This window comes from Morone saxatilis, unplaced genomic scaffold (genome assembly GCF_004916995.1).
Source record: "Morone saxatilis isolate NCDOM2014 unplaced genomic scaffold, NCSU_SB_2.0 Contig22, whole genome shotgun sequence".
Taxonomy (NCBI): domain Eukaryota; kingdom Metazoa; phylum Chordata; class Actinopteri; family Moronidae; genus Morone; species Morone saxatilis.
The window spans coordinates 9,633,110-9,653,466 of NW_023339785.1; the positions used below are offsets into that span (position 1 = coordinate 9,633,110).

Below are 20,357 nucleotides of genomic sequence, written 5' to 3' on the forward strand. Positions count from 1 at the left end.
ATCTGTGACAATAAGTGGGCTTGTCTTGTCTTTATTATTATTATTATTATTATTATTATTATGTCTTTATTTATGCTCCAAAGATATACCACCAACCCTTTCTGCAACAGAGCCCCCTTATTTTAGCTTTTACTCAAGTGCAATAGGCTGTGATTGAAAAAGATAATATGGAACACTGGATACATTTTAAAAATCTATATCAATATAACTGAGAGAGGATAAAATGGAAACAAAGGCATGTTTGAGAAAACACACATACTCGTGCGCGTGCACACACACACACACACACACACACACACTCTTTTTCATTACCTGGGGAACCATACAATACAGAGGGGTTGATTAGGATTGCCGACAAAAGGACAGTAGGCTCCAGCTGCCTCTTTGAATTCATTGTCATTAGCAGTGGAACACCAAGCCCTTTTCAAACTCATTAGTTGATAAAACAACCCTCTGATTTCCCATTTAAAAAAACCCATTTGTCCTCCCTCGCTGGCGATGCCCCCCCTCCACCACAGCCCTGCATTTCCACACCTTCAAAGCCACTCTTGAGACTGGGAAAGAAATGGCAGCTCTTATGTAATTTTCTCAAGAAGTTTGTCCAGATTGCTCCCAGTTTAATGATGCAAGTATGGTTTTACAGCAGACAATTATAGTCATGATCGAAGAAAAGAAGAAAGAAGAAACACTGATATGAACAGATTACTTATTTTGCATCTGCAGCTTTTACAATTTGCTTTATTGAAGAATTTGATTAATTCCACCTTCGGTTTAAGGTTTTGACTGTCCCCCTTGGGATTTGGACCTGATGTCGTCTATTAAATGACTGATATAGAAAAGTAATTGTGTTTAATGCAGTTATTCTGAATGAATTTCTTAAACACTTAAAAAGCATTCCTTTGCACGACCCCTGCATCCGTTTTCAAAGTAATAAACTGAATCTTCAGCTTAAAGAGGAACAAATCATTTCTGGTTTCCTGGCAGAATAACAATTTATTTAAATTTAGACAAAAGGAAATACATATTTGTGCTTTGTGCAGTTTAATGAACAGCTTGTTTATATACACTTTATACACATGTATGTATATATATATATATTCTAAATTGAATTATCACCACCTATTGAATATTAATAAATATCAAAGACCCATTCCTCCCCCCTGCACCCATAGGTACCTATCTGATAATCTAAAGGTGTACAAAAACAACCCATTATCTTTTGAATTTTCAAAAACATTCATTCAAAGATGCGTAGTAAATTCAAGTCAGTATGTCTCATCCAGCCAGGATCAACATCGACTTCTCTGAACTCTCATCAACTCAAACAAAGGTCATAAACCCACAAGAACCAGCAGTGTTTTGTCTCTGTTGTAATCCAGATGAATCAAACCAAGACAGAAACTAGAGGGCAATCACTAACAACACCAGCCTCAATCCATGCAGCTTAACCTTGTCTTTCTGCTTAATCATTCTTCGTCTGAGATCCTGAAGACGCACCTGAGCACAAAGTTTTTAGCAATGGTTTTAAGAAGCTGATATGCCTCTTGACAACATTTCTTCATTGTAATGTAGATCTGACAGGCAGTTTTGGTTCTGAGAAACAAAAACCTAAAATGTAGTAACTAGGGTTTGCAGAGAGCGTTTTTACAAATTTGCATGAATGTCCTCGTGTCGCAGCACTTTATAGGTGATCCAGTAGAAGATGTTGAATATGAGGAAGCTCAAGGGAAAGACTGCTCTGGATATGGTGTCAATGCGTTTGGCCCGGTCCACAAAACGCTTATGAAGTACCTCTCCGTCGTACAAGGAAACTGGAGGAGGCGGTGGGGGGGCGAACACAGTGGCTGCTTCCACAGCATTTCCATCTTTGGTCTGCAGGCAGTGACCCAGTCCGTAACCCCGGAAGTAAAAACCACGACTCTCCCTCACCAGTTCCTCCTCCTGTGGAGTCAAGCATAGGGGAAACAGATTGGCCTCTTGCTGTCAACAAGAATTGGCTTACAGCTTTTTACATCTCCATTTCCTTTAGTGGTGGATTCCTGAATGCATTTTGGACTGTAGCAGCACAAAAGGGCCACAGAGTGCAACATATTGAGAACATCCACAGAAGAAATGCATTGAATTTAGGGATGAAGCCTATTAAATACAGTAGATTTGTCTGTGATTGTGTGTTAAAACGAGCACTAGCCCCATTTTGTGCCTCTTGTGTTGTCATTAGAGTGCATTAAAGTCACAGAGGTAAGCATTTGTTTCTCTGAAAAATAAATACCTGGCAATCTTTGAAAGGCCCAGATGGTGTTTTAACAACACTTGGCACTGTTCTAAAGGTATTTCCAAACATTTCCACTGCACAACAAAAAAGATTTTTGACCTGTTTCTTAATATTTTCTAATCCAGATAGCTGGAAATATGTCCTTGCTTTTTACAAAACAACTTATGAAACATATATGGAACCTGCTGCACCGCAATGCCAGATGATAAAGTAGCCTACAAATTGCAAGCTAACCAGATCAGCAATGGGAGTCTTGATCAAGCTAGCTGAGAATATATTTCACAAGCTTTGCAGTAATTAGCTCACTTAGTTAGCTTTGACTTTGGACTTTGTGTTGGACTTGTTTGTAGACGTTAGCGGACTCCATTTATAAGATAACTTAAGCTGTTGCACACTGTTGACAATGTAGTGAAGCTGAGAGAGAAGCTACACGAGAACGTCCATAAACTTCATGTTCCTTTGGATCTTTGCAGAAAATACGGTCGGTATCCCTACACAGAAACTAATATCTATCCAAAGGCAACCAAAAAAGTTTGGGGAAGATCACATTTTTCAAGTTGCATTACAACCTGTTCACTCATTTGATTTAATAAATTAAAAAAAGCTTCATAATATTACATATGAAACCTTTAAGCAGCATTAAATGCTTACCATCTTTGGATTAGGAAATACAGTAGCAGCTTGGGTTAAAAATATTTTTTTGTCGTGCAGCTGAAGATTTTAGTAATCATAACCATAAGCATTGTTAAGCAACCTTCAAACATCGCTGTGTTTTTATTTTTAAGAGAACCGGCTGCTTACCTCTGTGATTGTAATAGTAACACATGATAGTCACAAACTGGGGCTAAAACGGGCACTAGCCTCAGATAAAGTTTCTTTAATCAATCAAGCTTTTTGAAAGTGACACAAAGAGGGGAATCGGAGGGCATCATCATTACAAGGCAGAAAGGAAATTATAATTCTTAAAGTTAATCAAAAAATTAACCTCCATCTCTCCTTTCCAGCTCTTTTCAAAGTTGCAGAATGATAGACCTTTCAAAATGCCTATTAATAAAAAGTCATGATCTCAACCCCACCAAAAAAAGCTTGCACTTGGCATTATGCTTTGATGAATGGTGTGGACTTTTTTTTTTTTTTTCTTTTTTACAGTGAATGAGACACTGTTCCCGCCCTCTGAAGAGAATATTAATAGACACACAGCTTAACTCTGACAGCCCTCTGACACTTTGAGAGATTCACTTTAGCAGGGGAAAGTGAAGACGTGGGATCTAAATTGGATGATTAGTAGTCAGTGTGAAGTGCCCTGAAAGCTCTGATCCTTGTGTCCCCCCTTCTCTCTGTTTCTCTCTCACTGACCCTGGCAGCTCTCTGGTACTCTGCCGAACTTCACATCTCTGTGCTGGACAGACTTGGCTGTGAGACCTCACCAGCTCCTGTCAAAGGTTCAAAGCTACTAATGTATTTCACACCTGTCGCCACCTGTCTCTTACTGTTAAATTTCTCTTGCAAAGTATATTCATTTAAACTTCCCCTACCTCTGATCTCTGCCAATTGCCCTTTGTTTGCACCTTCACCGTTAGCTAAAGACTAAGCCACTGACTGTTTGTGAGTAACTTCATGGTTAATACAGTATGTGTTCCCAATGACAAATCGCACCATACAACAGGGACACAGGGAGTTGTAGCTCTTCTAGCACAGCTTAATTATCCCTCCTACTCCTTCCTAAACGATACAGTACATCATGTGCTAAAGTCTAATGGTGCGTTTCTCTAAAGATAATAGGTGTTCATCGTTTGTGCTCTGTGCTGCCAGCAGCACCTACATACTGTGATTTGTTGGAATAAGATCAGTTGAGTCTGCTCTGATTATCACTGTGGAGAATAAGTTACTGTGGAGGTGGCTGTTTTCAGGGAGTGATCAGTGACAGTCAAAGGGTTTTCATATTAATGGCTAAGGCTAAACTAAAACAACTGTAAAAACTAGAAGTAATAGTTTGACATTTTGGAAAATGTGCATATTCTACTTCTTGCTGAGAGTTGCATCAGATTGATGCCACATTTTATGTTTGGAAAATATGAGGCTATTACCAGCATCCGTTTAGCTTAGCTTAGCTTAGCATAAAGACTGTAAATGAGGGGGAACAGCTAGCCTGGCTCTGTCCAAAGGTAAAAAACTTGACTAAACAACCAAGATCAAACCTGTTAATTTGTGAACATTAGAGGTGCTGGTAGGCAGATTTAGTTGAGCCAGGCTAGCAGTTTCCCCCCTGTTTTCAGTCTTAATGCTTAGCTAAGCTAAGCTAACTGGCTACCAACTGTGGTCTGTAGCTCCATATTCATGCACAGACATGAGAAAGATATCAATCTATATCCTGTCAAGAAAGCAAATAGGCCTATTTCCAAAACTATTGAACTAGTTCTCTTTATTAGACGTTTTCACAGCAGCTATTTTGAAATAGAATAGTAGGGTAAACACAGATGTTACTGATGATACTACTTAAGGTTCTGTTCCATTCGTGTCAGACAGAGTCATGGTGCTGCTTTTGTGCATGTTGGCTTACATAAAATGGGGCTTAAAACTAGATAAGTCAACTTATGACAGCTTTTGGCAAACAACCACAACGCTGATGCATGCTCAAAGCCATCGACAGGCAACTGGTAAAACCTGAATAAAGATTTCTTTGGGTTTGAACATTGTTGGAAACATTTGGTATAAAGTAAGTACAACACTAAATAAAATACAGATAACATAAGTCTAGTGTTTATTTAGTATACTATACTAGTGTTTATAGACATTTTAACGTGAAAATGTGACGTATAGCTTTCCTGTCAAAATGGCTGCTGTGAAAAAGGTCTATTAGACGATTGATGAAGCTAGGTAGCTAGATGATGAAAATTAAAAACAAAACTATTTCTCTTCCTTTAGTAAATTCCAAGAGTCTTGGAGTGTCCTGGGAAAAAAAAAGGAACTTAAAAGTTGGATGACGAGGAGAGAACAAGGGGGAAATGTATGTTGAATTTAAATTAGCCTTTAAAAACACATTGGGAAAGGACAAAGAGCAAGAATTCCAAGTTAGGTATAAAGGGGCAGAAGGGCAGAAAGAGAGGGCTTTAGTGATGGAGCAAGATCAGCACAAAGCGGGTTGCGTTGTGGGAGAGATGCCAGGATGTATTCAGGTTTGAAGGACGGGTGGGGGGAGGGGCCTGGACAAAAACTGTGTTTGAAGGTCAGGGTTGACATAGGGTTCAGTTTTTACCCTGGCACAGGCGCTGCAGTGCTGATTCAGATTCCTGTAGGTTGAGATGTTACCAGGGATGTCATTCACTTTCCGCAACGACTCAACACTCCCAGGCTGACTGGCAAACACCTCCAGTGGAAAGGAAGGTAGACAAATTGAAAAAAGCATTATTGCTCCTTATTTTATCTTCTGTTGTAGAACAAGATATTGGTTGTCTTTTGTAAGATAAATTCCTTAGTGTTGAATTCATAATTAGTTTTGGACATGGGCCTTCACATTTAGCTGGGAACAAGAATTCCCTGTGTTTAATTTACATGAAAAATCTACCTGTGCTGTGCCAAAAATAAAGTGATAAAAGATGCAAACTTCATATTTGAACAACAAACTCAGGCAGACGTTCTCAGCTTTTAATTAAAGAGGAACTGTGAGTGTGATAATACAGGACATTTTCTGCGGCGGTAAGTTTAGGGAACTGGCTTTGAAGACGAATGAAGGATCCTCAAGGAGCCTGTTCAAGTTATTTCTGTAAAGACTATAAATGGAAGCTCTATTTTTATTTTTGTGTTTTTTAGGCTGTCTGGATATACATGTATATAGCTGTTTGGCTAACACAAAGTGCAATGATTAAAGCTGCTCAGTCTGGGATTTGTACACTCCATCAGATTGCAAACCTCTCTAGTACAACACATCAGTTCATGCATCGATAACTCTCAAATGGATAGTTTACAACCTCAAACTCCCCAATTTTGCAACTGATGTGGACAGGGAAAGACCTTTCCTCTACAGACCATCATTTTCTCTGTCTTGTATTGATGCAGGAGGGCAGACTGCCCAGTAAATCTCCTGGACTATTCTGCCTTTTCAGGGAACTTTGCCATGAGTCTGGGAGGCTGCCCAGCCTGTGAGCTGTTTAATGGGATTTTCAAGATGTGCCGTCTGTTTCTCTTGAGACAAACCTCTCAGTGTTACAAAAGGTCTCACACCTTTCTGTAAACACTTTTTCAACTTACAAGTGTGTTTCCTTGATAATTGTCGCTCAAGATATGGATCCAAATTAGGGGATATTTGTTTGGAAGACAAATAATGCCAAGATAAAAAACAACAAAACCCTTGATTCAGATAAGGCAAAAACTCGCAAAAATGGGGAAAGAAAATGGAAGAATCCTCCGGAGCAGGAATGGAAATAATTATAGGTAGGTTGTAAACGTATATGAAAAATCTGGATCTGGGTACATGTCAAGAAATTCCAGGGGCCACCAAATGGATAGAACCTGAAATACACAACCTCCTCTAATGTTCCTAAAAGTCAGGGTGAAATAATGTTAATGCTTTATATATCCGTAATAAGACATTAATATGAAACACTTTTGGGTTGACAGGTTGTGAAAAATCTTTCCCTTTCCAGACGTGGAATATGTAGCATTATTAGCTTCATCTATCTGTTAAAGTGATGACTTTTTGTCTTTCAGACATGACAGCATGACTTTTACATTCATGTTTCTCACAGCTTCATTCAGACATGACAGCAGATTTACAGAAAGAGCTGCATGCCAACGTGATATCTGCCACCTGGTGCACAAGAGGGAGTGGGAAGCAGAGGGTTAAGGGGGGAGAGACGGTAGAGTTGAAAATGTTAGGATATAAGGGCAGAAGAGTGCTCTCTGTTTTTGTACATGCTGCATCACTCTGCCCAAAGTGGAACAGTATTGGTTATTTTATATCAATTTTCTTTCTGTTCTGTTTTTGTCTTTGCTCTTCTCTTAAAGTGGACAAGGCTCTGTTGGGAAAAAATAAACTCAATGTCATACAGTCATATGCACCAATCCAGCTTTTGCAATGTAGGAATCAGGGTGCAGACTACAGGGGAGCCAGCGGGAGCTTGATTCCTCTTAATGAGCATGAGCTCCCCTTAAAATGTGATTTGGGAAATTTTTGGGGATCTCTAAAATATTGAAAATATACTATTTTTGCCATGCATTCTATTTTTCTCTATATTCATGGATCATGCGTAAAATTAGGCTTTTATTGACGTATGATTCATGCATGAAGGTGAGCTAAATCACTTAAAAAAAAGAAAGCGGCATACTTACATGTAGAAATATGGGCTCCCCATGAAAGCCAGATTCTAAATCAAGTTTTTGTAAGGGCATTAATGCGTATCTTATTAGAATTTGGTACACTTTAAAGATATCCCCATATTTACTAATCAAAATGGTTAAAAAAGTTATGTTATACAACAGCAGTGACCAGTTCAGTCCAAGTGTCTCACGCTGCCCACAACAGGTCAGAATACAGAAATGTATCAGTGTTGCAGTCTGAATGCAGGGTTAGGTCTCCCACTCCCACAGGCTTTTGCTCTGTGTCAAATGTAGTGACAGAGGGAAAGGATCAGAAAGGCTCTTCACAGGTCAGTGCACAGCATGGAAACGAGCTGAACTGAAATGAGCAGATCTTCCTCATGTAATATGACAGCCAGCTGTAGCGTGTTGATGTTGTCAGTTCCTAAATATACAGCATCCCACAATAACAAGAGGCGTAAGTCAATGTTATAGAAGCTGACAAGGACTGAAGTGGAGTGTGTGCGCTCCCTGTGCTTACTTTTTTTAGAATCTGCTACAATGTGTGGCACAGTGTGTCAGTGTGTGTATGTTTAAGTGCATATATGTATATAACCATGCTTTAGCTCGTGTGTGATTTACACTTACTATCCTTTGCTGCCGCTGCTTTTTCCTCAGCCTGATGAACTCCTTGTGTTGCCTTGAGACAAAGTTAACTGCTGCGTATTCCAGCAGGGCAGCAAACACAAACAGGAGACATACCGCCATCCAAATATCAATGGCCTTCACATAGGACACCTGGGAACAGACAAGGTCACAGAGTCATCAATGGCCAATCAATGAAGCTAATGGTTAATCCGTGGGTTGCTCACAAACTACACATCCCTCAGCTTCCTCTGGCACATAATGACACACATCTTTGGGATGGCCAAGATTTATAATGAGTCAGTGGGATGTGGGCAGTTGACACATAGCCATGAGACAGGTCACGGCTAAGACTTGGGGAGAGCCCTGGCCGGGTCGTTCATGAGAGAGGATATGTCACAGCAAATCAACAACGCCCACTGAGCAAGCATTGTGTGGAAACTGTACTCAATTGAGCAGCAGTTTGCTGACTGTTACCGCTGTATCTATAACAGTCGGCAAACTGCGGGGGAAAAAAACAGGAAATGACACATCAGTAGGGTACAAACTCGTACCTCTTGTGAACACTGGAAGCCATCTTTTAATCAACACTTCATTACAGTCTCATGCTCCAGCTGTAACACATCGTAGTCAGTTTTCACTGTCTTAACATGCAATTTAACACCTACTGACTAAGTTTTCTAATAAGCTTAATAAAAGTATTTAAATTAAATGAAAATATCAAATCTAATACCCATTTCCTTGATGGTTATCCTTTTTTTATTTTTCATATTTCAGGCAATTACTTGGCAATCACTAATGTTCAAACACAGAGGTGAATTTCATATACAACCTTACGTGAAGTACATTAGTAGTATTTATATACACTGCAGCAGGACAGGCCAAGTTCAAGCCATGGTTAAACAAGCCATGGTTAACAAGCACTATTGAAGCCTTAAAGGACCAGTGTGTAGGATTTTTGTTTTAGCATCTTGCGATTAAGTTGCATTGTCTCAGTTTCAGGTGATTATACAGTAACAAAAACATGCCTATGTATGAATATTACGTGTATTCCTTTTTCTGACGGTATGTTCTCCTAAATCTTACACACTGGACCTTTTGTTGGTTTTGTTAGTTTTACGTTATCATGGCTACATGATTAAGCATAAAACCAATGCGTATTGACTGCATCTTGCCAGTGGTGACTCAACAAAGTGGAACCCCAATGGGTCCCCAAGAAAAGTAAATCTAAATAAATAAATAAATCTATTTGCTTCCAATATTCCAAAATATTTAGGCACTCCAATTTTGAAAGCAAGTTGATATCTATGCCTCTTCGGGCAAAAAGGGGTATGACTCACACCCACATTAAGGCAAAAACTGTGACCATGGCTCTCGAGTAGACATTTCTTAATGTTACGGGTTCTCAAGCCAAAAAATTCAGGAACCATGGAAAACGAGGAAACGAACAGCCCCCCCCTCATTACCACCACTTAGTTGTCCTAGAGCAAGGCACTTAACCCCCAACTTCTCCAGTGGAGCTGCTCAGTAGTAGATAAGACTGGTTGCAGTGGGCAGATTGTGTGTAGAATGTGTTCAGCTGTGTGAATGTGAGCCGGGCGTTCCTGAATAAGAGAGTCTGGCTCTCAGTGATTATTCCCAAGTTAAATGAAGTTTAAAAAAAATAAATAAAAAAAACTCTTCCTCAGGGTCAAAATGTAGTCTCTACTACCACCAGTGAGCGTTACCACTGGCTGAAATCCTGTTGCTATGGTTACCAGTAATTTTAATATACCTTGTGCACTGATTTAGAACGTCTGTTAAACTGTTGGCTGGAACTATCGTCATGGTATTTTAAAACACATTTTTAATGGACACCTGCCAACTAATCAGGAAAAAAGTATCTACTGTCATGATGGTATAATGCAATATGTCTCTCCCCTGCTCCCTCACTTTCTTCCCAGGTATGGTGTGCCCTGCCCTGCATGTCTTTCACATGCAAGTGTCCTCACCCGACCTGGCCCTTGTTTGTCTGCTCCCTAGTGAGTCTCTAAATCAGGACCTGCCTTGTGCAAAGTCAGCATTTCATGACTAAGTACGCTATAGTAGGTCGTCCCATTCCAAAACCCCCTCCAAATGCCTCTATTACCCAACTTTAGTAAAAGTACACACTTTGCAGTCCAAAACTTCATTGTGCGCCTGCCACTTTTTTCATACAGGATTTTGGTTGGGTTTGTCAGCTTGTCTGGAAATATCAGGTATGAAAGGCAATGGTATTTCTAAATCATGTATCACTTTTTTGGGGATATGTCAGAGAAAAATGTCAGAATAGTCTACAAGTTTCAGACTCTGGCCATCTGTTTATTTATTTTTTTCCCCTGACCTTTCTTTTGGAGCTGATAACAATAAGTAACGCTATTTCCTCTCATACACATTGTTTATTGAAGGGAGAAAAGCATACAGTATGATTACAGTTACAAAATATATTGGTTTCTGTGACCAATATTTCATTATTATATTATATATATTATTTGATTTTCAGACATACAGCAAGCAGGATATGTCAACTCCCTCACTTCTCCCTCCCCTATCTAGAGCAAGTGTTTGGTTTGTCTGTTCTGGGCTACTGTAGAAATATATGGTGGTTCAACATGGCGGCATCCATAGAAGAGGACCTGCTCCCTCTGTAGATAAAACCAACTCATCATAAGGTAACAAAAACACAATGATTCTTATTATCTGTAACAATGTAAACATACCTATTATTAGTATTATATTACAATAGATCGTCCTAACTGTTACAAACTTGACCTTTAGAATAGTATACTAAATAGTATAGTATACTAAATAGTCCACCTACAACAGAATCCACCTTCCCCTGCATACAAACATCATACATTTTGGTCTTTAGTCTTCAGACCTACCTTGGGCAGTGAGGCTCTTGAACCAGAACTCTGTGTGGTCATCGTCAGTACAGTAGTGATGCCCAGACCCACTCTGGCTGGTGCAGCGTCCATGTTAATCCAGAAAGACACCCATGAAAGGATGACGATGAGAAGGGAAGGGATGTACATCTGGATCAAGTAGTAGCCCATCTGACGTTCCAGGTGGAACTTCACCTCAATGCATGTGAATTTACCTGCAAACACATTAAAGGTACATTCAATTGTCTTGCTCTAAAACATTTTTTAATTGTTGAGTAATAAACAATTATTTTTAATTACACTGTGGGGATAATGAATAAAAACTGTAGATGTATGGTAAAAAGTAAAATAAAGGTGTATTCAAATTACATTTTGGTGAAAACAACTCTTCTTTTAACCTTCCAGCAAGTCATATGTATATTAAATCAAGAACCAACAGGATTCAGTGTTGTAGTTGTTGAATCTCTATCGTATAACTAACTCATTTTACATTCCTCTGGAGAAGAAATCAGCTGAACCAGTCAATTACAATTTAGATTTCCAAAGTGAGGGTTCCTGGTTTCTCTACACCTTAAATGGAATTCATTATGTACCCGTGTTGTAATGCTTAGTGCAGTAGCCCAAATCCTTCTCCTCTTTTAGCACAAACTGGGGGAGGGTGAGATCGTCAGCCACCTGAACGGGGTTGTCAGACAGCCACTCAAAGATCAAATCGTTCATGGTGTAACCAACTGTGAAAAGAGAAAAGAGGGGAGAGAGATGATATTTAAATAAGGGAGAAATGGTAAGAAATGTGTCACTTTAGCTCTGATTATGCTGAACAGAATCAACCATGAACACTATTCCTTCCATACAGCTGTCACATCGTTTCAGACTAATTCTGGCAAACTTTGGCAAGATATTATTCTTCTCGTTATTTCATCATGGCACGCATTTTACTAGTTTACATTTTCTGAATTACATTAATTTGATAAAGAGGAGGATATCTTACTCATCATTTCTGCCTAGACAGTCTCTAATGTACAATATCACAGACATGTCAAATCCTCATAACTGTGTAATATTAGCTTATCACCAATGTATTTGATGATGATGAGGAAAAAACATTACCATACCATGCTATAAGTAGTACAAAGGCAATGCAGTTTACTGTGTATTTTAAAAACACTGTAGAAGAACAAGTGCATCTCTGCATAAGCTGTTAAATATTATTTTCTTATCACTATTGTTGTGATAATCACTCCCTTCCTCATTCTTAACCTAATTTCTTTCCAACACCCCAACTCTAACTGGGATCTTGTTACCATGGTATAATATCTGTGCATGAGAAACACAAGAAACCTTGGCTAATGAGAGACAGAGAGAGAGAGAGAGAGAGAGAGAGAGAGAGAAAAACTTGGACAATTGTGGTGATGTAATGTCGCTTTTGCCCATCTGTCCAGCTACCAGCTACCCTCTGCCATCATGTTTGTCACAGTAAAGGTCACCCACCACAGCTACATTCATGTTGTTGTGGTTGCTTGAAGGTTACAGAATAAGGGTGGGACATGAGGAGCATATCTGCCTATGACAGTGGGAGATACTGTGCTAACACAGACTGAGCTGATTAGTATATGTAATCTTTCCAATTCACACTACCATCCATGCGCACCAGTAGTGATATACAAACTGTATCATAATGGAATATATACTGATTTGCAAGTGAATATACAGTTTAGTAAAGCACACTCACAGCAGTTAATAATTATTTAGCGTCCACACACAGTTGATTTGCCTTCTCCTTTTTGACAGTTGCACTCCTTCACCCAGCTGTGCGATCATAGATGTATTAAAAATGCATGACACATACAACAACACAGGATTCCTTTCACATCTGAAAAACACTGGTGTCTACTGGGACCCTTTAGGGTCTGAGTTACAAAGACATCAATTATTCAAGATGTTATTACCTATCTCCGTACCACATGCCTGAAAAATAACACCACCAAAACACGTATCTTCTTCATGAGGGAAATACACTGTGATTCACACATCCCGCTCTAACAAGCAAGGGGAATACCAATGCTTTCTTAAGATAATGAAATATTCTTCTGTCAGCTACAGCAAAGAGTCAAACCATCACTGACAGTTTTCAAGGTGCAATAAAATAAATTAAATTCGTAAGGCAGAGTAATGACTGTTACATGTCTTCTTTTTCATGTTAAAAGCGGTGCACCTAATGAAAGCCATTATCTTAATGCAGCTACAGTTATGCTTTAGATTTGCTGTCTTAGTCTTGCTTTGCACTTGCAGTTCAAGTTAAAGTAGATTTGAGGTTACTGGACACTAATGGCTCATGGCAAAGCGAAGTGGTATAAGCTGCATATATAGGACTTTGATGTGTCAGAATAAGGCAGAATCTTATGGTTGCTTCTATTTATATATCTTTATAAGCCTGTGGCATGAAAGGCCAGGAAAGAAGATTGGCCTTGGCTCTCTCAAACCCCAAAGATAACTCTTCTCTTTCTTTTATCGCCCGCTTCTCTCTCGCTTTCTCATGTTGAGCAGACGGTGTTTCCACGGCTCCAGCAGTAGCAGTAAAACCTATGATGTCCGCTGATGTACACTTAAAATCGAGCTGTAGCCAAGGTGATCACACCCTTGGGTGTTGTACTAGCACTTGTCAACACAAGGCCAAGTATCCTCACCAGGCCTTTAATCAGAAATGATTACATCTCCTCTAATGGGAGTGTGTTGTGATACACTTCCCCAAACACAAACACACAGACACACTGCTGCTTTAAGCGCACATTATCCTCCCTTACACACCTAAAGGGGGAAATGTCTTTTATATTTTTGTTTTCATGCTGGCTGACATACTAAATGTATTGGATCGGTTTGTCCCTGTATTAATTTGCAGAAATATATCATGCTGCCTCCTGTAGAAAGAGGGAGTAACTAGTTCTATACAAATCAATACATTTGGTCTTATTGAATGAGATTAGGGTGCAGGTAGAGATACCAGCATTTAGCTTCACTTATTTATTTGTGAGAAATGTTTCTGAAAACGTGCAGAGACTTTATGGTACAAGTGCTCCTTCTGTTCCCTCCCTCTTGCTAGACTTAAATTCTTTTGTCCCTTTGACAGGAAATTAGGTCACCTCTAGGCACAAGGGGTGGGTCACATATAATAAAAGGGACAGAAAATTAAAGTTTTATTATTTATATCCTGGAAATTGGTTTCATGAGGACAGATAGGCCTCTGCTAAAGGCGAAGCAAGACTGAAAGGCGAGAATATTATTCTTCGTTTTATCAATGTACGAACATTTTTAAAAGGTTTCAAATGCATTTTGTACATTTCTTGCACTTTCTTTTATACACAACTCATTTTAAAACAAGAACTATGTAAATCAGTAATAATTCAGTTTTTAATACTTTAACGTCACATGAGAAAAACATTTTTAGAATGAGGACTAACCAAAGTGTTTGGCAAAAGCTGTTAATGTTAGGTTAAACTCTGATCTTGTAGCATCCATGACTGGCTTCTAGTAGGGCAGTATGTTCTTTTTCAAATTTTTATTTTATTTTCATTAAAAAACAAAACAAACAATGATGTACAGCCACGGAACATATCTGTTAACATCCACCACCCCCCCCCACACACACCACACACACAGAATTAAAGTATTATAATAAAATAAAATGAGACACGGTGGCTCAAACAAACAGCAATAACAAAAAGAGGAAAAAAATAAAATAAAAAAATAAAAAAATAAGGAGCTTGTGGAACAGTTAATATAGACCTATTGAGTGATTCAAGTTGCCAGGTAAAGTAGATCAGGTACACAATGGACCACAAGGATCAGAGTGAGCCCTTCAATGCATCAGCCGTAGTGAGCCACATATTAACATTCGCCTCTTTGGCCCCATTTATACGGGCTGTCGACAGCTCCATATACGTAACATCAAGAAAAGTTAAAACCCATTGTCTGATGGTCAAAAGTGTTATGGCAGTATGTTATTGTCGTGGATGTAGGTTTCTTTATTGTAGCTTGTAATCAGACACAATAATGGCTGTGGCATTGGAAGTCATGTCAAGGGTTTACTGTAGGTAGTAAGCTTGTTAGCCCTACATACTAATGTTTGCAGCTTTCGTCGGAGCAGACGGACACACTGTTTAATCCATACAATTTTTCACTTGTAGTTTTTTTTTCAGTACAGTAACTCTCTTACTACACCACCTTTGATTGGATAATTGCTGTTCGGGGGAAAAGTTTAGCAAGTGCGCAAATAACCACCAACACACAAGATGCAATTACAGAAGATAAGGATCCATTTTCCACATTGATGGAATATAATCCCAATAATGAGACAAATGTATAATTCAGATACAATTCCTATCTCTTGGAATATAGCAAGGTTAGACACTTTACAAGCCAGGCATAAGGTAGGAAATCAGAAAGAGGGGGAATAAAAAGAGGAAAGTGAGATAAAAGGAAGAGGAAGACAAGAAGAAGACTCACAGCTTTCAAGCTGCATGGTACAGGTCTGAATGTCCATTGGGAAATTCTTCAAGTCCATAGGGCAGGACAGGGTAAGAGTCAGCCTGAGATAGAAAAACAGATTGGGAAAGAGAAGAGGAGCAATAAGGGATGTCAAAAAGCACAAAAGGGTTCAAGGAAAAGACACCAAACACAAGGAGAAATGATTTAACTGATTAAAAGAGCAGTGAAATAGATCAGTGAGAAGCTGCTTTAATTAGCAAATTATGAAACAGGAGGATTATACAATAAAATTGGACAAATGAAAAAACTAAGCAGGTTTTCCTTTAAAAAAAAACAGATTGGAAAACATATTGAGTTACATTGCCATTTGATTACTTGTCGCACCACATTAATGGCAAACTAATTGGTGTAGGCATCCCTACTTTTATTTGTTGTGGTGTTGATGCATTAAGCCTTCAAGAATCCTCAAAGAAGAGAGAGAAAGAGTTATTTGGGAGTCTGTCTGGAGGAAAGCTGTGTAATTACCTGCTGTAATACATCGCCCAGAGGCGAGACAAGAGCCGCCAGCAGTATACACACAGGCACCCATTTGCTACTGTGTTATGATGACACAATATCTTTTTCACCAGCCGAAGAACAAATTACAAATACTCAAGTGATCGACTCTCCGAACATTGCCTAAATTGTGTCATGTATTTAGAGCCATAATTACAAAACATAGTTAGTAAATCTAGAGGACACAGCAAATCAATGGAATAAGGTGGTGATTATCTGTATTTGCAATACTCTGAGTACCACATATGTCTCTCCCTCTTCCAAAAGCTGTCGCCATTTTTAGTAAAGCAAACAGACAAATAATAAAATCCTATTTAATTTTCATAGGCAAAATTACCAGTTTGGAACCAAAACAAAGTGTGTTCCTCTTACTTTCATCCCTGAAATTTACTTACTCAACTGCAGTTGTGCCTTCACAAGTTGATTTATTTACATTTCCACAATCAATCAGTAAAATGGAAACTTGTGACATGCAAGCACGCACTAAAAAGGTGTTGTCTCCTCCTATGTTATGGTTTAATAATCTATCTGCAAATTTCCCATCCAGTGTAAAGTGTCATGAAATAAACAGACTTTAAATTCACAAACTTGGCACTTTACATTTGCATTTTTTCCACGCCTGCATCCATTCAGTATGTTGGAGACTTGCAGTCCACTGAAGTTTAGTTATTGTTGGGATTTGTTTGCCATCTGCTTCATTGAACCAGACCAAGTTTCACTAATTTTCTTCACTTTATTTTGTATTTGTTATTTATTATGGAGAGAATTGTACACATCATACTGCAGCTACATCTTGATTAAGCCCCTGCTATCATTCTCCAACTGGCCATATTGGTACCCAATGGCTCCAATCTTTGAGTTTTGGGAGTATTATTTTTTTGTTACCTGATGCTGTACAGAACGCTACCATCTTGGAAGATCCGTAGCAGCTTGTTATCGGTGGTGACCTCGTGGAAATTGGCTCCTTTCTCGTTTGCAAAGAATAAATCAGGTTTCCAGATAGAGTCCAGCATGGATGGATCCAGATCAAGGGAGTCATCTGGGTATTCGCTGTACGCCAGGCGAGGGTCATTCCATTTTTGCCGTAGAAATACATTGAGCCTGTAGTCCTGTGGAAGAACTCAGGCTAGTTAATGGAAAATGTATCACCAGTGAATGTTATAGTATAGATAGAGCTTGGATCATTCTCCAGTACTGATTTCATGGGAATGTTCTATTACTGGTCACTATTGGAGTGCACTGATCATGAATTTAAGCTGATCAAAGCTGTTGTACTCTATGACAAATATAACTATTATGAAACCTCCCCTTTCTTTCTACATCTATAATACATGTACATGTACATAATACTTGTGAATTATATCATTGCATGTGCAGCATCATGATGTATGATTCAGTGTTCATAATGAAAAATTGGTCTCGGAGGATTTGAAACCAAAAAATTCCTGATTTGTAAAATTACATTTTCTTAGACAATAAGTGAAGTACTTGACAAATGTTTCTGTATATAAAAATAATGTTCACAGATCTCCAAATCATAATGATGAGAGTTTTTATGGCTGATGCATCTCTGTATAACCTTAGTGGTTGAGGTTAATAAGGCATCACTCTTGTTGAAACACCCCTCGCTTCAACATATTCATCAGATTTTACCAAAGTAACTGATTGAATAAGATGGTGTAATGTTTGTTCAACCATTGCAGCCATTTGCTGCTGGTGAGTAGAGGGTTGGCAATGCAAGCCAGGCCAAGTACTGAACACATCCACTCCTGCCTGCAGCCAGCATACATGAGTAATTAAATTAGAATTCTAATCTGCGCAATTAATTCAGAATCCATCTTTCGGCATTGTAGATTCTTGCTTTTCACTTCATTCATCAGAATAAAAAACATGCTTCACCGGTGCATACAATGACATCATTAGTGTTGTCGTTCTGGGCTGACCTGACTGGAGGTCTGACCCTCTGGCCCTCCCTCAGACACCCTTAAACACTCAACTGCTATATTGTGCTGACCCAGCAGCTATAACACTGTAAATGCGGACTTGAGGACAGACATTTCTCCCTGAACCCCTCGTCCTCTCTCTCATACCCGTTTTCATTCACTTTCTCAATTTTTCATTTTAATTGCAGAGTGGACAGTTCATTATCAGCACTTCAGTGACCCACTGGTGTCTGAAGGTTGCACTGTTATGCTCCAGGAAACCCAGAAATGAGGGAATAGCTTCAGCACTGAGTGGATTAGCAAAGAAGTTGGTAGGAAAGAAAGAGGATGGAGTGTTTCACGATTTCTGTGTAGGGATACAAGTAGATCATGCTCCATAATCATGTCTAGAAACAAATAAACTACATTCAGATTTTTACACATAATGTTGTTATAATGTAAAAACATTTGCCTCTGTAACATATTTAAAACTTTTTTATATCTCTAAGGTCTACTTACCATTGTGGTTTCTGTGATGGACCCAAAGCTGTTGATGAAAATATTACAGGTGACATTCACAGGTGGGCCTGAGGGAAGAAAAACAGGATTAACACATCTTTCCCATCAAATGAGATTTGTGATATCACACTGCTGTTCACATAAAACAATACCTAATATTATATTATATAAATCCTATGGCTTTTTAGGTTTTACAGCAGTTTCTTTATTAGTTTTTATCCTCGTGCAGTAACTGTGATTGAAAATGTTGCTTCAACGGAAGTCATGCGAGCACCACTTCGGCTGTTGAAGAGCCTGCTGTCTGTCACTTCAAGTGAAATTACAGCCAACAAAATCTCATTTACTAAAACAAACTTAAAGAAGAAGAAAAAAAAAACTTCTGGGGAATCTAGGGAAATGTTGGCATTGTTAAAAGCAAAGAACGCAATAGAGGGGTGTCTGCCCACATTTTGGGGTCATTAGCGTGAAACCTTTTTGAAATTATGTTGACATCATGTTTATATGCTTCTATGTGTACATACCAAAATTTAAGGAGAAACATCACCTAAATTAAATATTTATCAACATAACGAGGAAGCTTTTTTTTAATTTGTTTTCTCTACACTATCTTGGAAGCAGCTCTTGCAATATAACTGATTATTAGCAACTACAGTATGGCTAATGTTTTTTATGGTTATGTGTAGGCACTTAAAGGACTTGGTTATGGTTAGGAAAGATTGTGCATTTGGTTTAATATTGAAAAAATAAATGCTGACTTTTTATTGCTTTTAACATTTAACCAAAACCATGATCTTATAACCAGAATGCTTTTGTTTCCGAAACCCAGAGATTTCTCGACTGTGAGGGGATAAAATATTGCTTGAGGTGAAGGGGACAGGTGTCTGCCAGTGTTCTACAAACAACAGGAAATTAGTTGTTGTACTTTGGCTCATTGATTTTGCATGCTTATCAACATGGTCAGCATTTGGTGCAGCAGCAGCAGCTGTGACACACAGCTCATGGAGGCAATTAAGGTACTTTAAAGCCCTTGGCACCCGACTGTTGCAATTTGCGTCAAAAATCATACTTGGAGTCATAACTCAGTCAAATCTAAACACACAGATGTGATGCAGATAATTATAGATCCAATATTACACACACATTCAGAGGATATCATTATTGCTGATTTCCATCTCGCATAAATGTACATAAATCCGCCTGGAAATCATTGAAAAAAAGCAATATTTATGACACAAACATGCCAGAGAATCATCTCGTTTTTAAAGCCCAACTGAAATCATACCACAGTTTCTAACATACAGCACATATCCACTGGTCTTGTTTTGTTTTCTAGTGTTTGTGCTTTCTACTGGATTTTCTTGAGGGCTACTGTGATCGTCTGACTTGACATATACTTTACCTTTGAAGTTGGGTCTGATGCGGGCATCATATCCTGACGTTCTCCCCATGAGCTTGTCCAGGAAGTCAGAAGGCGACAGCTGTGGTCCTGCCCTGCCGGGGGGCTTTATCTCCTCCTTACAGGAGCTCAGTCTGACATTACCCAGGGAGGGAGGGAGAGTGGGAACAAATACAAAGAGAAAGAAAAGGGAGAATATTTGGGAAACAGGTGTGTAGGTGTGTAGGTGTGTGTGTGCGCGTGCTCAGGTGTGTAATCTCTGGGCGTCAGGGAGCATCTTCTCAGCCTCAGCCAGCCCGCCTGTTCTTGGTGCATCAGTTAGACACAAGTATTTTTGCCATTTCACAACTAATGTAAATATTGGG

General features: G+C 38.9%; 1 protein-coding gene across 1 annotated transcript in view; it reads right to left on the reverse strand.

Annotated features, from left to right (window-relative positions):
• Nucleotides 1-1,125: 1,125 nt before the first annotated feature.
• glra4a (glycine receptor, alpha 4a) overlaps nt 1,126-20,357 on the reverse strand; it is a 45,193-nt gene continuing 25,961 nt past the window's right edge. The window contains exons 2-9 of the mRNA XM_035669419.1: nt 19,996-20,126; nt 18,597-18,664; nt 17,041-17,264; nt 15,619-15,701; nt 11,709-11,846; nt 11,116-11,330; nt 8,216-8,365; nt 1,126-1,941 (exon numbers count right to left, since the gene is read on the reverse strand). Coding sequence (XP_035525312.1) covers nt 1,645-1,941; nt 8,216-8,365; nt 11,116-11,330; nt 11,709-11,846; nt 15,619-15,701; nt 17,041-17,264; nt 18,597-18,664; nt 19,996-20,126 — 1,306 coding nt within the window. The 3' untranslated portion in view covers nt 1,126-1,644. The remainder of the gene's footprint in view (nt 1,942-8,215; nt 8,366-11,115; nt 11,331-11,708; nt 11,847-15,618; nt 15,702-17,040; nt 17,265-18,596; nt 18,665-19,995; nt 20,127-20,357) is intronic.